This window comes from Pteropus medius, unplaced genomic scaffold (assembly GCF_902729225.1).
Source record: "Pteropus medius unplaced genomic scaffold, Ma_sr-lr_union100, whole genome shotgun sequence".
Lineage (NCBI taxonomy): Eukaryota > Metazoa > Chordata > Mammalia > Chiroptera > Pteropodidae > Pteropus > Pteropus medius.
This window is the reverse complement of record NW_024346150.1, coordinates 892,013-908,038: the sequence shown is the minus strand read 5'-3', so window position 1 is coordinate 908,038 and position 16,026 is coordinate 892,013. Positions and strand designations below refer to the sequence as shown.

At 54.8% G+C, this 16,026-nt stretch overlaps 1 protein-coding gene across 5 annotated transcripts in view; it reads right to left on the bottom strand.

Moving 5' to 3' along the window:
* Window positions 1–1,305: 1,305 nt before the first annotated feature.
* Window positions 1,306–16,026, bottom strand: part of CNTFR (ciliary neurotrophic factor receptor) — a 38,185-nt gene continuing 23,464 nt past the window's right edge. For all 5 annotated transcript variants that reach the window (XM_039875527.1, XM_039875523.1, XM_039875524.1 and 2 more), the window contains exons 3-9: window positions 14,495–14,728; window positions 7,678–7,795; window positions 7,332–7,498; window positions 6,061–6,224; window positions 2,616–2,796; window positions 2,034–2,202; window positions 1,306–1,945 (exon numbers count right to left, since the gene is read on the bottom strand). In XM_039875527.1, coding sequence (XP_039731461.1) covers window position 1,945; window positions 2,034–2,202; window positions 2,616–2,796; window positions 6,061–6,224; window positions 7,332–7,498; window positions 7,678–7,795; window positions 14,495–14,728 — 1,034 coding nt within the window. In that variant the 3' untranslated portion in view covers window positions 1,306–1,944. The remainder of the gene's footprint in view (window positions 1,946–2,033; window positions 2,203–2,615; window positions 2,797–6,060; window positions 6,225–7,331; window positions 7,499–7,677; window positions 7,796–14,494; window positions 14,729–16,026) is intronic.

The following is a 16,026-nucleotide window of genomic DNA, read 5'->3' as shown; positions in this document are numbered from 1 at the left end:
CCTCTTCCTGTGAATGAAGACCCATGCGCTCCCATAGCTGAGGCTACTCAGCTTAAAAAGCCACAGGCCTTTCTACCCTGACACTAGGCCTTTGCTTTCCATGAGGTCTCTCGCCTGGAACACTTCTCTCTTCCTCTAGTACCTGGCTGGGAGGAAAGCCAGCCACCTTCACTCTGAGCCCCTCACCCAGCCCCAAGTCCTGTCTAGGCCTGGTGAAACCAGCAAGGAATGTCCATTTTCAGACCCTGGTCTGAGAAAAAGGATCTGGAGTGTGTGACATGGGGGGTTTTGTGGCTTAATGGAGGTGTGGTGCTCCAGCACCTACTGTGGGGAGTGTGTGCCCACAAGTTAGTGTGTTCATGGCTTTGACTCTACTTCTCTCTTCTTGTTCCAGCCACCCAGAGCAAGACCACACCTGGCTCCCCAGGTCGAGGCTCTAGTCTAACCCTTGTCCCCACCTCCCGGCCAGAGGTGCCTACAAACTAGAGCCCAGCCCCAGACATCCTCATCTAAGAGGACTTGACTTCCACATATGAGGGCTGGGCCTGAGCAGGCCTAGGGCAGCCAGCGGCCCCTCCTCTGAGGAGAAATCAAAGGGATCCTTGAGTCCCAGTTTGGGGACTTGGAGGGTATGGGCAGGGTGTAGAGCTGGACCAAAGACAGGGCACCCTGTAAAACCAAAGCCCATTCGCTCTCCCTTGTGCACGCACACTGGGTCCTAACTGTTTACCCCAGGTTTAACCTGGGGTAAACCTTGTACTCCACATTTCTAGTCCGAAGTGGAGACCTGATCCCTAGTCCTTCAGGCAGCCTTCTGCCTGCCCAGGCCCAGGTGCTCCAAGCCCCGCGATCTGGGTGAGCCCCAGCCTAGATGTGCTAAAACCTCTGGAGCGCATCTCCCCCAAGGATGAAGCCTGGTCTCCTCACCTTCTTGCATCTCTGCCCCTGGGAGTAAAGTCCAGGCCCGGGTATTCATGGAGAACCGCTCCACAGATGGCCCTTGACAGGCCTCTGCCCTGCCAGGATCCAGCAGTCTCCAGGACTGACTGGATACCCCCATGTGGGACCTGCCTCATTGGGACCCCTCATTTTCTACAACTCTGCCCCTGACCTCCAGGGAACCCTACCCCCAAAGCAGAAAAAAGCCCCATCCCCAGATATATCCGCCTGAGAGATGAACTGCCTTCCCACATCTGTATGGAGAGAATTGTGTCTCTCTAACTATAATTTCTTCCTCCCCTAGGCGTGGAAGGGGAGGGATCCTTGGAAGAGGCATACCCTCCCAAAGTGGGTCATTCCAAGGACTCATGAAATGGTGACGTTTAATGAGAACCCCCCCCACCCCTGTATATACATCTATGCAAAAAAATTCAATACAGCAAGTTACCATTGAGTCAGACTAGAAGGGACTGACAGGGCATTAAATACTGTAGGATAGGAGCAGGGAAAGGGGAGGGGCATACAAAACAGGAGCAGAGGTGGGGGACTGAGAAGTGTGGGTGCTGGGGGGAGGGGGATGGCTGGGCCCCCCCAGTATCAGGAGCTTATAATCTGATGGTGGCAATAGAGACCCTGGGACAGACAGGAGGCTAGGGCAGGAGGAGAAACAGTGGATGTGAGGGGCTCCCCTCAGGTCCCCCAAGGGCTCCTGGGAGTCGCTGGCATTGGAGGGTCCAGCCCAAGGGGGCAAGGTGTGGAGGGGGGTCTTTGGTGGGTGGGTTAGCTGCATGGTCCTCCTCCCAAGGGAGGGAAGAGGGCCAGTATGGTGTGGTGGGGCTGGGGGTGCGGCAGGCCCGGGCCCGCCGGGGTCTCTATAAATTGTGTCTGAAGAGAATGCAGAAGGTCCTCCTGCCCATGTGCAAAATAGAAACCCGGGTCTGTGGGCTCAGCTCCGGCCTCCTGCTCCTCTGCAGGTGCGCTGGCATGTCCTCACGGGATGCCGGCTCTGGGGAGACAGAGGAGGGGGCTGTGAGGGATGACAGTGGGATGGGGGGGGTCCCCTCAGACTCCACTCCACTGCCAGCCTCTCTTACCAGATCAGGAGACTGCTGGCAGTGGCGGCAGCGGCAGCCAGGGCCAGGGTGACGGGGACACTGATCAAGAAGGGTGCTGAGGGTCCTCCGCCGCTGCCCAGCTCCCCGGGGTCACAGCTCTTCGTGGTGGGCAGGGGTACCAGTGAGCTGGTGGTGCTGGTCGTGGTCTCTGGGGAACATGGGGAAACTCAGGCCAGGGCCAGGGCTGGAGTCCCACCCAGGTCTGGGGGTTCATGAGAAGTACCATTCCTGATTCTTGCATCAGACTAGTGCTGCCCCTCCCCCCCCATTAGACAGCCCCTGCCTCCTCTCGAACATGTCCTGCCTCCCCCATCAGGCGGATCCCGCTTCTCCAAGGCTCACAGATGACCCCTCCACCCAGTGGCCTCTACCAAGAACGTCCAAACAGAAAGGATGAGGAACAGCAGGGACTGGATAGATGAGCAGGAGTGTGACAGCCACACGGAGTGTGGAGACCCCTGGGGCAGAGGCTCCAAGTCCGAGGAGGAGTCGGAGGAAGCAAGATAAAACCAGGCAACTGTGCAGGCCCACTGGGAGCACGGGGGGTGGAGGCGGGCTCACCCGGGGCCTGGGCCTCAGTGGTGAGGTGTCGAGGTTCCTCGGTCCAGGGCGTGGCATGGGCGGCCACGCTCCAGTCGCTCCACGTCCCGATCTCATTGTCCTTGGCCGCCACCTGGATGATATACTCCTTCCCAGCGTAGGCATCTGTGATGGTGTGCGTTGTACCATCGGACAGCTCCACCTGCAGCCAGACCACGGGGGTGGGGGTGACCCCTGGGGGTCAGGAGAGTGAGGCACCCCCAGAAGAAGTGAGGACACTTCTGGGGAAAGAAAAGTGAAGATACCCCTGGAGGGAATGAAGACTTCCTTGGGGGGAGAGGAGACAGTGAGAATATTCTTGTCCGAGAGTAAAGACCTCTCAGGGAGGAGACCCCTGGGAGAGGGAAGACGGTCCTAAAGAAGAGTAAGAAAATCTTTAGGGAGACTGGAAGCACCCCCAGGGGACGATAAGGAGGACTTTGCTCAGCTGGACTCTGCTGTCATCCCAGTTCTCTCACGACCCTCAGCCTGAGACCTTGAGCTCAGTCCCAGCGTAGAAGTGACAAAAGAGTAACGGGTGGGAGAGGGCATCGTGCAAGAAGCAGTTCAGAGGGAAGATCACAAACGCAGACATGGAGCTAGGCTGCCGGAGTCCTTTTCCTCCTAGCTAGGTGACCAAGTTAATTTCCACAAGTCTTGCGGTCCACATCTGTAAAATGGTGTTAACAATCCATCTCACAGGGTTGTAACGAGGACTCAGGCACATGGTAAGCACCAAACAGATTTTTAGTCAGCTCTGTCATTATGGGTTCCAGTTCAGAGTCTGGGTCCCCAGGTGGCCAGTGCACCCACCGGCCTGGCCCCAGCTAGGCCTCCCCGTCAGGAAGGCCTCAGTGTGGCTATCGCCTTGCCTGAGGCAGAAAGGGGTGGGGGTCAGCTCCCAGGGTGGCAGGACAACAGAACAGCTGGTCCATTTCCTCCTGGAGGCATCTCCACCCCACCCCCGCCACAGCCGGCCTTATCCTGCTGGTCTCCCCCTACACTCCAGGCTGGCCTGCCTGTCCGGCGCCCCTCCCAGGCCTAGGCTGGGCTCTGGTTCATCTCAGCGGCACCCGCCGCCTCATTAAGCCTCCTCGTAAACAGGGGCAGCCAGCAGGGGCGGAGGAGGGGGCTGCTCTGGGCCATGTCTGGCCTCAGGGCTTCTCTGGTCCCTGTTCCAATAACGCCCCCCACCCCGCCTCGCCCCCGACCAAACTGGGGTCTGGGGTACCTGACCCGACAGGCTGTGAGTACATGCATGCGTGTGTATGTGTATTTGTATGTGTGTCGCTGCATCCAAGTGGAATGGGAAGCCCCTTCAATTCCCCTGTGGCAGGAGGCACTGGTAAAGGTCGTCAAGGTGAGAGCCATTTTGGGTCCAGATCTGGGTTCAGTAAGTCCTACTCCCAGCCCTGGAAGATAGATGGGCCTCATAGACCCTCCTCTCTGGGAGTTGGGCTCCAGTTCTACCTCTGTCCCCTCAGTTCTCTTTTGCTCTGCAAAGACCCCCTCTGGCTGAGCAGCCCCCAGGTCCTTTAGCTCTTTCTCCCTCTTGCTAGGATACGGCCCCCAAGCACCTACTTTGATTCTCTCCCCTAGGCCTTTGCATCTGTCTTTCCCCAAAAGAAGAACCATGGGAAACAGATCAAACTATCACCTCCTTGGTGGGCACCATACCTCTAGGAATATGTCTCAGAAGTCCAATCCCCTCCTGGCAGTCATATCTCCTAGGCCTGGGTCCTTCTTGCTAGGTTGTCACTGAGCCCTTTATCCGCCCCCTTAAGAGAATGACTTCTCAACTGGCAGGAATTCCCCAGTTGCTGGTATCCACCTCACCCCAGTTTCCTGGCCTCCCTGCTGGCATCCCCATCCAGTATTCTGGCCTCCCTGCTGAGTTAGGGCCAGAGCAGAAGACATGGGGAACCCGAACTGGTCTGTATCTCTCATTTCCTCCTGAAAATCCAAATGATGTTTTTCTCTGCTCTCCCCTCCGCACCCCCTCCTGTACACCTGCCTCTCTCCAAGATCAAGGATCAGGAGAATAGATTCTATTCAGAGCAAAACTCAAGTTCAAAAGACACATACATCTAGCCAACCGCAATGCCAGTGAGACATGGGACATGGCTAGCACGTGTCACAGTCCACGCGTGTTCTTGCTATAAAGCCCGCATATTTTGCTCGGCCCACTTCAGTGTGGGGGTCAGCTCTTCCCATGAGTGCATGGTCTTGGCATGTGAGTCACATGCATGTATGGACCATGATTCCTGCTGGGGACCATGTGTGTGCATGCATGTTCCTGTGTGTGTGGTGGGCTGTGTGCCAGGTCCACTGCAAGGCGTGTGCGCTGCGACGCGCGGGGCTGCTGCCTGTAGCTCGTTAGCGGGGGAGGGGGGCTTGTGAAACTAGACCCTGGTTATTAGCAATGCATTAGGCGCGGGCAGCTGGCCAGGCAGGAGGGACTCCGGACTCTGTCAGGGAACATGTGAGCGAGTGAGCAGCCGCTGTGGGGGCCAGGCCTGCAACCCAGACAGGCACCCTGGAATTGAATTACTCACTTGAAAGGCAAGTAGGGAGGAGGACATGAGATGGGGCTGAAGCCTGGTGGATGCAGGGGCGTACAGGTTGACCCCCAGGTGCCAGCCTAGGCTGCCCCACGGAGCACCCTCCCAGCCACACTCCTAGCCCGCCGACCTCATGAGCCACACAGCGCTCCCGCAACTCTATGGGCCCAGGGCTCTCAAGGGGTGAGAACCTCAAGCCTGCCCCCAACCCCTCGCTGCTCTGCAGAACTCTCTAAGCGTAGCTTGATCAACATCCCAGACCACAGCTTGACCCCACACTGTCCCTCGTCCACTGCTTAATTCCCAGCCTAGGCCACCTTCTGGTCTATAGCCTTAAGCTGACCCCAAAGCTAGATCTGACTGTGGAGTCCTGACATGGCTTGAACTCACATCCCGAACCAAACTTGATTCCATTGCCTGATTCTGACCCTATGAGCCATCTGTGAGTCCTTAAGGACAGGGACTGTCCTGGCTCTTGGGTCCAGCACAGGCCCACAGCCTGGGACAGAGTGTAAGAGGGAGATGCCTGATCAGGGCTGAGAGCCAGAGGTAAGGAAACTGCCTGCCCTGCTTGCCATCTCCCTTCTAGCGTTTCTCTCCCCAACCCCGGGGAGCCACAAAGGCAGATGTGTTCCCATTACACTAATGGGTGTCACCGAGAACCCCTAAGGGCTTTAGGGCAAGATACCTCTCTCAGCTCCATTCATCCCCCTCCCAGGCCCACCTGGTGCCCTTTCCCCTGGGAAAGCCTCTCTGATTGCCCTCAGGCTTCATATTAAAATAGCTACCAGCAGGAATACGGGTACCTCCCATGCCATGTGGCTCTGATTCGGGCACTAGGGATCTGGGCAGGGCAGGGCACTCACATGCTGCCACTGGTCCAGGATGAGGGGTCGGTAGCGCAGAAAGAACTTGAGAGGAAAGGACTCAGGGTCAGGCCAGGTTGAGGGGGTCTGCCACGTCACCTCTAGCCGGCGAGGGTTGCTGGGCACTGGCCGGGCTACCACATTTTCTGGAGGGTCAGGCTTCACTGTTCAGGAGACAGAGCTTCATTATCACACTTATCTTTGGAAACAACCCCACTTCATCAACCCAGCCACTATGTCCGCCATCTCAGTCTGCCAGTTATCATCATCATGGTTGCCACCCCTCTTCTCTGTGGTCAGGTCTGGCAACCACCATAAACCACCATCTCGTTACTTCTACCACACACCCTGGTCATCACCAATGATTGTCACTGCAGTCACTGTCACTAGATCATGATATCAACATCCCAAACTTCATTCCATCATCCCAACTCCATCATCATGATGACCAGCACCCCAATTACTAAGCCTGTATAATGGCTCCACCATTACCACCATCACCCCCATCGTCACCTGGATCACCCTCTCCTGCCCACCATCATACACTCCCCCAAGCCTGGCTTTTCACTTCAACTTTTCGAGTTCCAAAGTGAGACATGGCCTCCCTTGGAAGGATCTGGGTTTGAAGCTGTGCTGTGAGTCAAGGTTAAAAGACAGTCTACAGGTGTTGCAGATCTGGGTTGGAGGTAGGCTGAAGATCTGATAAGAGCATCTAAGGGCCCAGCTCATGTAGAAACGGTAAAGCTGAGGACCCGGCAATGGGGTGCAGGGGCAAGCAGAAGGTCTGGCTGGGTCTGGCTAGGGGTAAGAGAAAGCAAGGGGTCTGGCCAGGAAGGGGCTGGGGCAGGCAGAGGGTCTGGCTCGGATGGGGGTGGGGGGGAGGGTAGTATCTGTCCCAGTCCTGTCTCCTGTTCTGACACCTCATTCATCACAGGCCGTAAGGAAGCCATTAGCGTGGGGTGGTGGGGGGAGGCTGCAGCTGCACAAGGGTCTGGCCCAGCCTGCCCCCCTTCCCCCTCCTGTATGCTCTAGGAGCCAGAGAGATGATGGGAAGAGCTGCTGGAGTCTCTCAGCCCCTGCAGGTAAAGGACATTCACTCAAATGTTCACAGGTATATACATGCCATGCATATATGTACACATGTGTATACATACCACATATACCTGTGCACACACATGAATGTCCTAATGCTCATATACAGCTCTGGCACACACCCACTTACACATTCCCACTGGAGTAAGCAGCAGGGACACATCCCCCTTCCCACGCACCAATGGTAAACTCGTCGAAGGTGATAGCTGTGGCGTTGTGGCCCAGGGCATTGCTGACACTTATCGAGACCTTGTATTTGATGGTGGAGAACAGGTGCATGTAGCGGATGTGGCAGCGGTTCTTGAGGGCTGGGTCCTTCTCACAGACCATAATTTTGGAGCCATGCCTGGGGAGGGGTGAGGCCCAGGCACTGTTACCAGCATCAAGGGTCAGGTGGGGCAGAGGTTGGGGGAAGGTCAAGCCCAAGGCTGGGCTGAGCTAGGACTGGACTGAGGGAAGGGAGGTGGGGGTGGGGGAGAGGTTAGAGGTCAAGGTTAGAACCGGGTCACAAGAGCATTTACTCACAGCACAGTCACATTGAAGGTGTTGGGGATGTAGGTGGGGGCTGGCAGATGCCAGCTGCAGTAGAAGCCCTTGGGGTAAGTGTTGGAGCGGCAGCTGAGCACAGGCTCCCGCGGCGGCACTAGGGGTGAGGATAGCAAGGTCAGGGCATTCTTGGAGCCCCCATTCCCCTGCATTAGTGTGGGGACAGGTGGGCCCCAGAACTCCAGCACTCCCCCTCCAACCCATCAACAATGGCAGAGGTTGGTTGGGGCGGGGGGACTGTCAACGAGGGTCTGAGGCTTCCCAGGCCACAGAGAGCCAGATGTTTAATTAAAGAAAAACAAGGGCTGTAAGGAAAGGGAGTCCCCCCCACCTGCTCAATGAAGGCAGGAACCGTGGGGAGTAGGGGGCTGCGGGCCTCAGCTCATCAATCACAGGATGGAGGTGATGTCTGGGGGAATCGGCCCCAGCCCCACCACAACTCCTGGACACATCGTGTCCATTCCCAGAGGAAGACTGTGCAACAGAGGCTGAGGGAGGTCTTGACTAGGTCCTCTGGTTGCTGGGATGATCAGGGTGCACTCCCTGGAGAAGAGACACCCCAGGCTTCTCCTCAGTAGAGACTGAGAAATATGAAGACAGACCTGGTGGTTCCACAGGAACAACAGCACTGGATGGCTATTCACATGTGTATCTGTGTGTGTACATGTCTGCATGCATGGGTGTGTGTGTTACATATGTACCTGTGTATGATATGAATGAGTGACCCGTGATGGAATGTGGGTATATGTGGAGTGTCTATGTGCATGGCTTTCAGAGCGCATGTCCATGTATGACTGTGTGTATGTGCACATGCCTGTTGAGAGAAAGATGCTATTCCTTTGGTGTGTACCTCACCCCAGCCCCAGCCCTTTAAGAAGCCTTTTATGTGATCAACAGCTGTCTTCACTCTAAAATGACCAGGCCCAGAGAGGGAGAGGGACCTGCCTGGGATCACACAGCAAGCCAGAGCCGAGACTAAACCCAAGGTTAGGGATACCCACTTACGCGATCACACACACACACACACACACACACACACACACACACACACACACGGGAAATTTTTTCTGCTGTTTAACCACTCTCTTTACTGCCACGAACACTTAGTCCAGCTGTCCCACCCTCAGGCATTGGGCAAGACGTGAGGACAGCCGGCTCAGGTTCCTGGAAGGAGGCAGCTTCTGTGATCTGACCCAGGCAAGGAATGTCCGTGGTGGCTCCAGGGACACTGACACCTCCTGCCTGTGTTCCCTCTCTTCCCTACCCCGCCCCCTGCCTGACAGGTGGACAGGAAATGGGAGGGGGACAGCTCAATAAGCCAGGGATAGTGAAGGGGAGTGCATGTCTATGCTTGCTGAGTGGCCATGGTGACACATGGGGAATTGTGGGCTTTCATCCACAATGTTCATGTGACTGTGTAACTGCATGTGCATGTCCAGTATGTGTAAAGTATGTATGTACGTATGCATGTATGTATGTATGGGGGCTGAATGAATCCCTAGGGCCCTATCTGGCTTTGCAGCGGGAGAGGTGAGGGGGTCAGAGAAGCTTGAGTGTGGAGTGGGCAGTGCTCTGGGCAGAGGTGCTCCATGCCTGCAAGGGCGAGCCAGAACCTAGCTGAGTCCCCACAAGGGGCGACTTGCATTCTACACACTGCTGTCTGCATCCACTGGGAAGCCTTCCTGGCCCCATGTCCATCTTGTGTCTGTTCCATGTTCATACTGTGTGCCTTTCGTATCCCTTCCCTATCTGCTCAGGGGCACAGAGGCATGGGGGGTGGGTGCAGCCAAGGACACAGGAAGTGCCTTGTGGGGGCCTGTGGGCCAGGCCAGAGTTGGCAGCCACCCCAGGAGGAAAGGACATTCTGAGGTCGGTAGAAAAGCCGCCACCCCCCTCCTTACCCCCAGCTTCAAAGGAGAAGGGTGCTGGTGGGGGCCGGGAGGTTGAAGCCTGCAGAGTCAGCTCCCTGCTGCCTGAGACTCTTGGGAGGGCAGAGCAGGCTATGGCACTGGACTCACAAGCCCTCTACCCGTGCCAGCCTCCCCAGTGACCAGTCTCCATTCCTCTGACTGTCCCCCCACTCTGACCAGCTTCCCCCTCAAACCGGTTCCCCTCTTTAACTGGGCAGGTCATAGGGGGGCTGGGGGGCCAGGCAGGGCTTTGTCTGTCATCTGGCTACTCCTGCCTGGCCCTGGGCCCTGAGTAGGGAAGGGCTTGGGTTTCCTGACAGGGACCAGGTTTCTCAGAGGGAAAAGGAGGAAAGAAAAACAAAGAAAAGGAAGAAAAGGAGTGACTTGCTGCAGCTGGAGCCCAGCTGAGGGGCCGGGTGGGCGGAGGTGGGGGTGCTGTGAGAGACCAAGTGTGAGGCTGTGGGACAGTGTGCGATCAGGCCTGCTGTGAGTGTGCTGGGAGTCGGGAGAGAAGTTGTTTTTTAAGACAGTGCGGTTGTGAGGCTGTGTATGTAACTCTGAGAGATTTCATGTGTGTGACTGAGGCTCTGGGCAGTTTATAACTGTATGATTGGCTGTGTGTGACTGGATGGCTGTGTGTATGACTCAGCGCGAGGCTGTTCGACTTCAAGATTGTCTAGATGTGTAAGGTTATGTGGCCGAGGTACTCTGTGAGAGCACGTGTAAATATGCCACTATGTCTGAAACACAGTGACAGTAAGACTACACATGTGAGACCCTGTATATAAGATGGAGCTTAAGCCTCAACATGTTTTTCAAACCAAGTGTAGGAAGGTGCCCAGAATTCCAAGTGTGTTCACACATATGAACTGAACACTATGTGAGAGCATGTTAGAGAGTGTGTGAGCAAAAGCTCACAAGCATACATATCTTAGTATCAAACTCTGGGCATACTGGCAGGTTCCTGGATGCCCAGGCATCCTGAGTTGCCCCTTGTGGGGGCTCCTGAGATGTCTGAGTGGTGACGTCAGCCTGTGGGAGGGTGTCCCTGGTCCCATGCGGGGCCGTGTGTGCGTGTGCATGTGTGCGTGTGCCCCTGCTGGCCTGGGGTTTGTTTGTTTTCCTCCTAATTGGCTTGTTTTTCCATGTCCAGCCCACCAAACCGCATGTTTTTCCTCTCATCTCGCCAGCCCGCCTGGGCTGGAGCCCCCAGCATGCACGAGGCCTACCCGCCGGTCCAGAGAGGAGGGGAGGGCTGCCCACACCCCTGGCCAGGCCAGATCAGGCTGGGCGGGGCAGGGTGACCCAGCTCCAGCCCTGTCCAGGCCCCACCCACATTCCTCCTCCTGCCTGGCATTCAAGGCCCATGGCCTGTCCCAATCCTATCTTGTGGCATCCCTCAATGCACCCCAATTTCTGGACTCTCAAATGCCTCCTTTCTGCCTCCCACAGGCTGCTCTTTCTTTCCCAGCCAGTCAGGGCTGACGGCAAAGTAGTGCTGAACTGGGGGCTCTGGACTTCTCATCCTGATCAATCAAATACAGATTTTTAAAAATTGGACAAGGAACTCTCCAATTTAAATTCAGTCAATTAATCTCTGATTTCTTTTAGCTTAAAATCAGAATGACACTGCATCAGCTATGTCTAATAAACATAAGACTACTAAAAAGAACCCTGTCATCCTATTCCTAATGTGGGGGTTCTCTCATCATCCTGGGAAGGGGACTCCTCAGACTTGTTTGTGATATCCATCTGAGGGCAGGAAGGTGGATCAAGAGAAAGCAATTCAGAGATCAGTCTGGTTCTAAGAGGACTTTCAACAGAATACTTTTATGATCAGGTTCCCATAAAAATCACGTATGTTTAGGATAAACATCAAATAATTTGGGGTTTGAATGACCCACAAATAAGGGGTAACTCTGTCCTGTTCTCTGAGTGCTGGCAAAAAGGATAATTTGATATGGAGTGTTGCCAAACCCAATCTCTTGTTACTAATATAAAGTGACTGAGACAATCATGATTAATGTCCCCTATTTCTCTGACCAGTGCTTTAGAAGGAAATAAGGCAATGAGAGATAAGTACCTATTACTAATGCTACAGCCAATTCATGGCCAGCTTTCCTCTGACAGCAAGGCATACACACACACACACACACACACACACACATTATATATATATATAAAATAAACATATACACATATATACATATATATATAATATATACAAATATATATACGTGTGTGTGTGTGTGTGTGTGTGTGTATACACACGTGCACACACAAAAGGTCTGGGCTCTGGTCACAACAGGGCAGCTGTAGGCATGTCAGGTGGATATAAACTATAACCATTACTTCCAGACACAGTTCCCCTCCAATGACCCCTCAAAGATGATCAAGCTATCAGGAATGGGGGCCCAGAGTCATCAAAGCCCAGCCATCACTGCCCAGCTTGTCCATCCTGAGAACTAGTGGGACACAAACTGAGAAGACAAGAATGTGGGTGGTGGTGCCAAGCTGGCCTCATCCTTCTTCCATGGCAGTCAGTATATGGCCTCTCTCCCCGGCCCCCTCCACCCAGTATAAGGGCCTGGGCAGGGCTGAGGGCTCCACTTAAGGTGCGTCAGGGAGGATGCCCATAGGCTGGCCCTGCATTTCTCCACCTGGCCAACAGGGGTCACTCCGCCCTTGGCTTGCAACTAAGAGTTTGGTTAGGAATACCATCTCTCCGGTTTTAACTCATCAAAAAGGCTTTTCTGTTGGAAAAAGAGAAAAAGCAACATCTCCACCAAAACATATTTCCACCCCTCCTTCAGCCCCATTGGTGGGTCAGTGTTTTGTGGAGGACCCTGAGCAACCCTTCAGCCTAACATTTCCCATGGTCGTCCACACCAATCTCCCGACAATGGGGGAAGGGCCTGGTTCCAGGTCCCTCAAGCATCTCCTCCTCTCGGGGAGTTCCCAGGGAGTAAAGAAACCATCTTCAGACAGTAGGGTGCATCACCCACCTGGCATGAGGCCAGAGAAGCTTGAACCTTTGGCTGAAGAAGAAAAGAAGTGAAACTGTTTTCAGAGTACTCTGTCAGTAGGGGCCTCTGGCTGAGATCCAGAACTTGCCCAGCTGACCCTCAACACTGATAATCTCATCCCTCCGACTTCTCCAAACCCCTCTTCCAAATCGCACTCACCTGGGCTTCCCTCTACCTTCCTGCTGGCTCCTTCTTCTCTCTTTGTGGCTCATTTCTCTCCATCAACCCTTTATACAGTGATGGTCTTCAGGGCTCGTTCTGGGTCCTCTTCTCTCCTCATCCCACAATCTCTCCCTTGGCCATCTCACCCCCTTCCATGGCCTTGATGATGACCACCTCCCAATTTCCCATCTCCATCAAAGCCCTCTCCCCTGAACCCTAGACTCTCAAATCCACTGGGTATAAGCCATTAACTCCCGATTTTCCCCTGAGGACCCCAACGAACTATCGCAGATATCACTAGTGCCGCAGAGCCCTCGCCCGTACCCACGGCTGCTTCTGCAGTTATTTGCCTAAGAGCTTTCTTTGGCCACCAAAGGCTGCATTGTCTGCCAAGGCATCGGGCCAAAAGTGCTGGAGAATTACAACATCCCCACACCCACCCCAGAAGAACCCCCCTCCCAGGGATGGGCAGGAGATGATATATAAGCATCCAAGCTCCCTTACTCCTCTGGCAGGAGACCTCCAAGGTTTATGTTCTGCCTGGGCTCTCAGAGTTCCCCGGGTGGGTAAAGTGCCAGTAGCCCAGACATAACAGCTGGTAACTCATTCTTTATTGGTTAACTTAACTTCCTTTTTCTATCATTTTCCCATTCCATCACCTGCCAAACAAGCTACTTACATATGAATTATCATCTTGGGATCTGATTCTAGAGAAGCCCAAACTAAAACACTGTCCAAAGGGAACATACTATATTCTCCTCCAATGAACCCTCCTACTGTGTCTGCTGCAGTGATTGGTACCACCAGCTGTCTTGAGTCTTCCTGCTTTCTACTCTCCTGTCCTCCCCACCTCCAACCCATCACCGACTCCTGGGGTCCAACTGCCCTCTCTCAACCTCCCCAACTCCATGCCCTGCTCCCAGGTCCTCATCATCTCTCCTGCATCTCGACAACAGCCTCCTTCCTTCCTGGCTTTGCCCTGTCCAACGTGCCTCTCTTCACCACAATGAAAGGGATGTTTCAAGAACGCGACCCTTATCATATCACTCCTCAACTCCTAGGATCATGATCTGCCCCGTCCCTTTCTTTAGCTCCCTTCCCTATTTCATGTCCTCCTAGCCTCTGAGGAATATAGTCACAGTCAGCTCTCTGCTACAAATGACTTTTTCAATGTCTCTTCCAAATCCTCTAAGTCTCCATGTGCCTCCCCCTTCAGGAAGCCTTCCTTCTTCCCTGGGCCTCCCCGAGTGCCCATACCTACACCTACATAACCACAGATCCCATTTTCTTCTATGAGGACCTAACGGGCAGCCTCTGTGAGAGCACACAGTGAAATGTGGCTGCTCCCACTCTGAGATGTGACCCCAGGATTCCTCCCCATCAGGTCCTAGATGGGCAATGAGCTGCCAGCCCTCCTTTGCCCACCATGTCATAAGAATAGGATTTCAGGATCTCAGAGACCCCCGGGGTGGTAAAATGCATGTGCAAAATGCCCAGGGGTCTGGACTCTGGTAAGTTTGGGTTCAGAGGTCAGAAGAGCAGGCTGGGATAGAATCAGAGGGCAAGAGTCAGGGTGCTGAAGCCCTCCCCCGTCCACCAACAGGAAGGGGACTTGATCTGGGCCAAGGGTCTGGGCCTCAATGACAACCCCCTTGAGTGAAGTGGGAGATCGGATGAGGGGTCGGGAACAACACTTACAGCCCACATGTAGGAAGACTTGGTGGCGTAGGTGCCAGGAGTCACGGTGGAAGCAGGCATAGAGGCCACTGTGGCCCAGTTCCAGGCCACGGAGTACGAGCTGAGAGCCATTGAGCAGGTCTGGGGCCAGGTCTGTTCCATTTACCAGCCACGTCACAGCTGCATCCCAGTTGGCTGTCCCACAAGGCAGAGTCACATCTGAACCCAGGCGCTCGTACTGCACATGGGGTGCCTCTGTGGGAGTTGGGGAGGGCACAGGACAAAAGTCACATGTCACAGATATGCCCAGTAACTCCAGGTGAATGTACAAGGATGAGAGGCTGTGAATGTGCATGACTGAGGAGTCCAGGATGAGAGACTCTGTGTCTGACGGTGCGAGTGTCTTAGAGAGATGAGGAGTGAGCAAAATTTCTCCGTGGCTGTGCAAGTGTAGAGGTATGTGAGTGTCTCTAAATTTGTGTGTGTGCATGTCTGGGGACTGCGTGTGAGTGAATGAGTGATTTCAGTGTGTGTGCGTATGTGTGTGTGATAGAGAGAGAATGTGTAGAGTTCTGGGATAGATCTCAGTGAAAACTCAGTTCACTTCCAGTCCCTAGGTCTTTTAAAAGTTTTCCAGACCCCCTTGACCCTAACCTCTTGCCACCAACAGGCACAGCCCCAGTCAGTGACATCTGCTACCCAGGCAAGCTAGAGCTGAGAGGCCCCATCTGTTTCTCTTTCCCATCCTTATCTCTTTCTGTCCTGCCTTTCTCCCTCTCCCCAACTCTGGCCCCTTTGACAAGACCCACCCCATCCTCCAACCAGCCATTCAGGACTTGGGCAGCAGCAGCAGAAGGGAGAATGGGCAGGGTGGAGGACCAGAGCCCCAGGGAACTCCTGGCAGCTGTCAACTTGGTAAAGCAGGAACTGCTTGGGTGGGAGTGGGGAAATGCTGGGACTGAGGGAGCTCTCTGGTCATCCCTCTCCTGCCCCCCAGGAGGGGCCTGTCAGACCCCAAAGCGAATCCCAGCCCTGGTCTCAGCAACCCAGGCGTGATGGACGGAGCCCAGGAGACCAGAGTGGAAGGGTGGGAGTGAGCACCTGTCAAGAGGCAGGGCTAAGTGGGGGAGGAGAGTGGTCCCAGATACTCATCTACCGACACCAGCAGAGAAGCAGGCATGCAGAGCCTCGAGATGCAAATCTACTCTCCTCATCCTGCCCCCCCAAGCCTGGAAGGACAGATGCTTCCCTGGTTCTAGCCAGATCTGTGGAGTGAGGGTGGGAGGGGAAGAGTGAGGGGGAGGGGTCAGAGTTGGGGGGCTGCGGGATCCCTCGTTAACACTAGCTCACGTCTCCCCTCTGAGAGCCACCCCGCTGAGTTGGGGGATTTTCAGAGGCAGTTCCTGTTAACGAGCCAATTAAGTTGGGCCAGTGGCCTCTTAATTAGACTTGTTAACACCACGAGGCCTTCAGGGGGTAGGGATCCCCCTATGCTGCCTGCTGCCCCCTTCCCTCCATCACAGCCCCCTCCCAGTACTGGTTTTCTCTGTGCT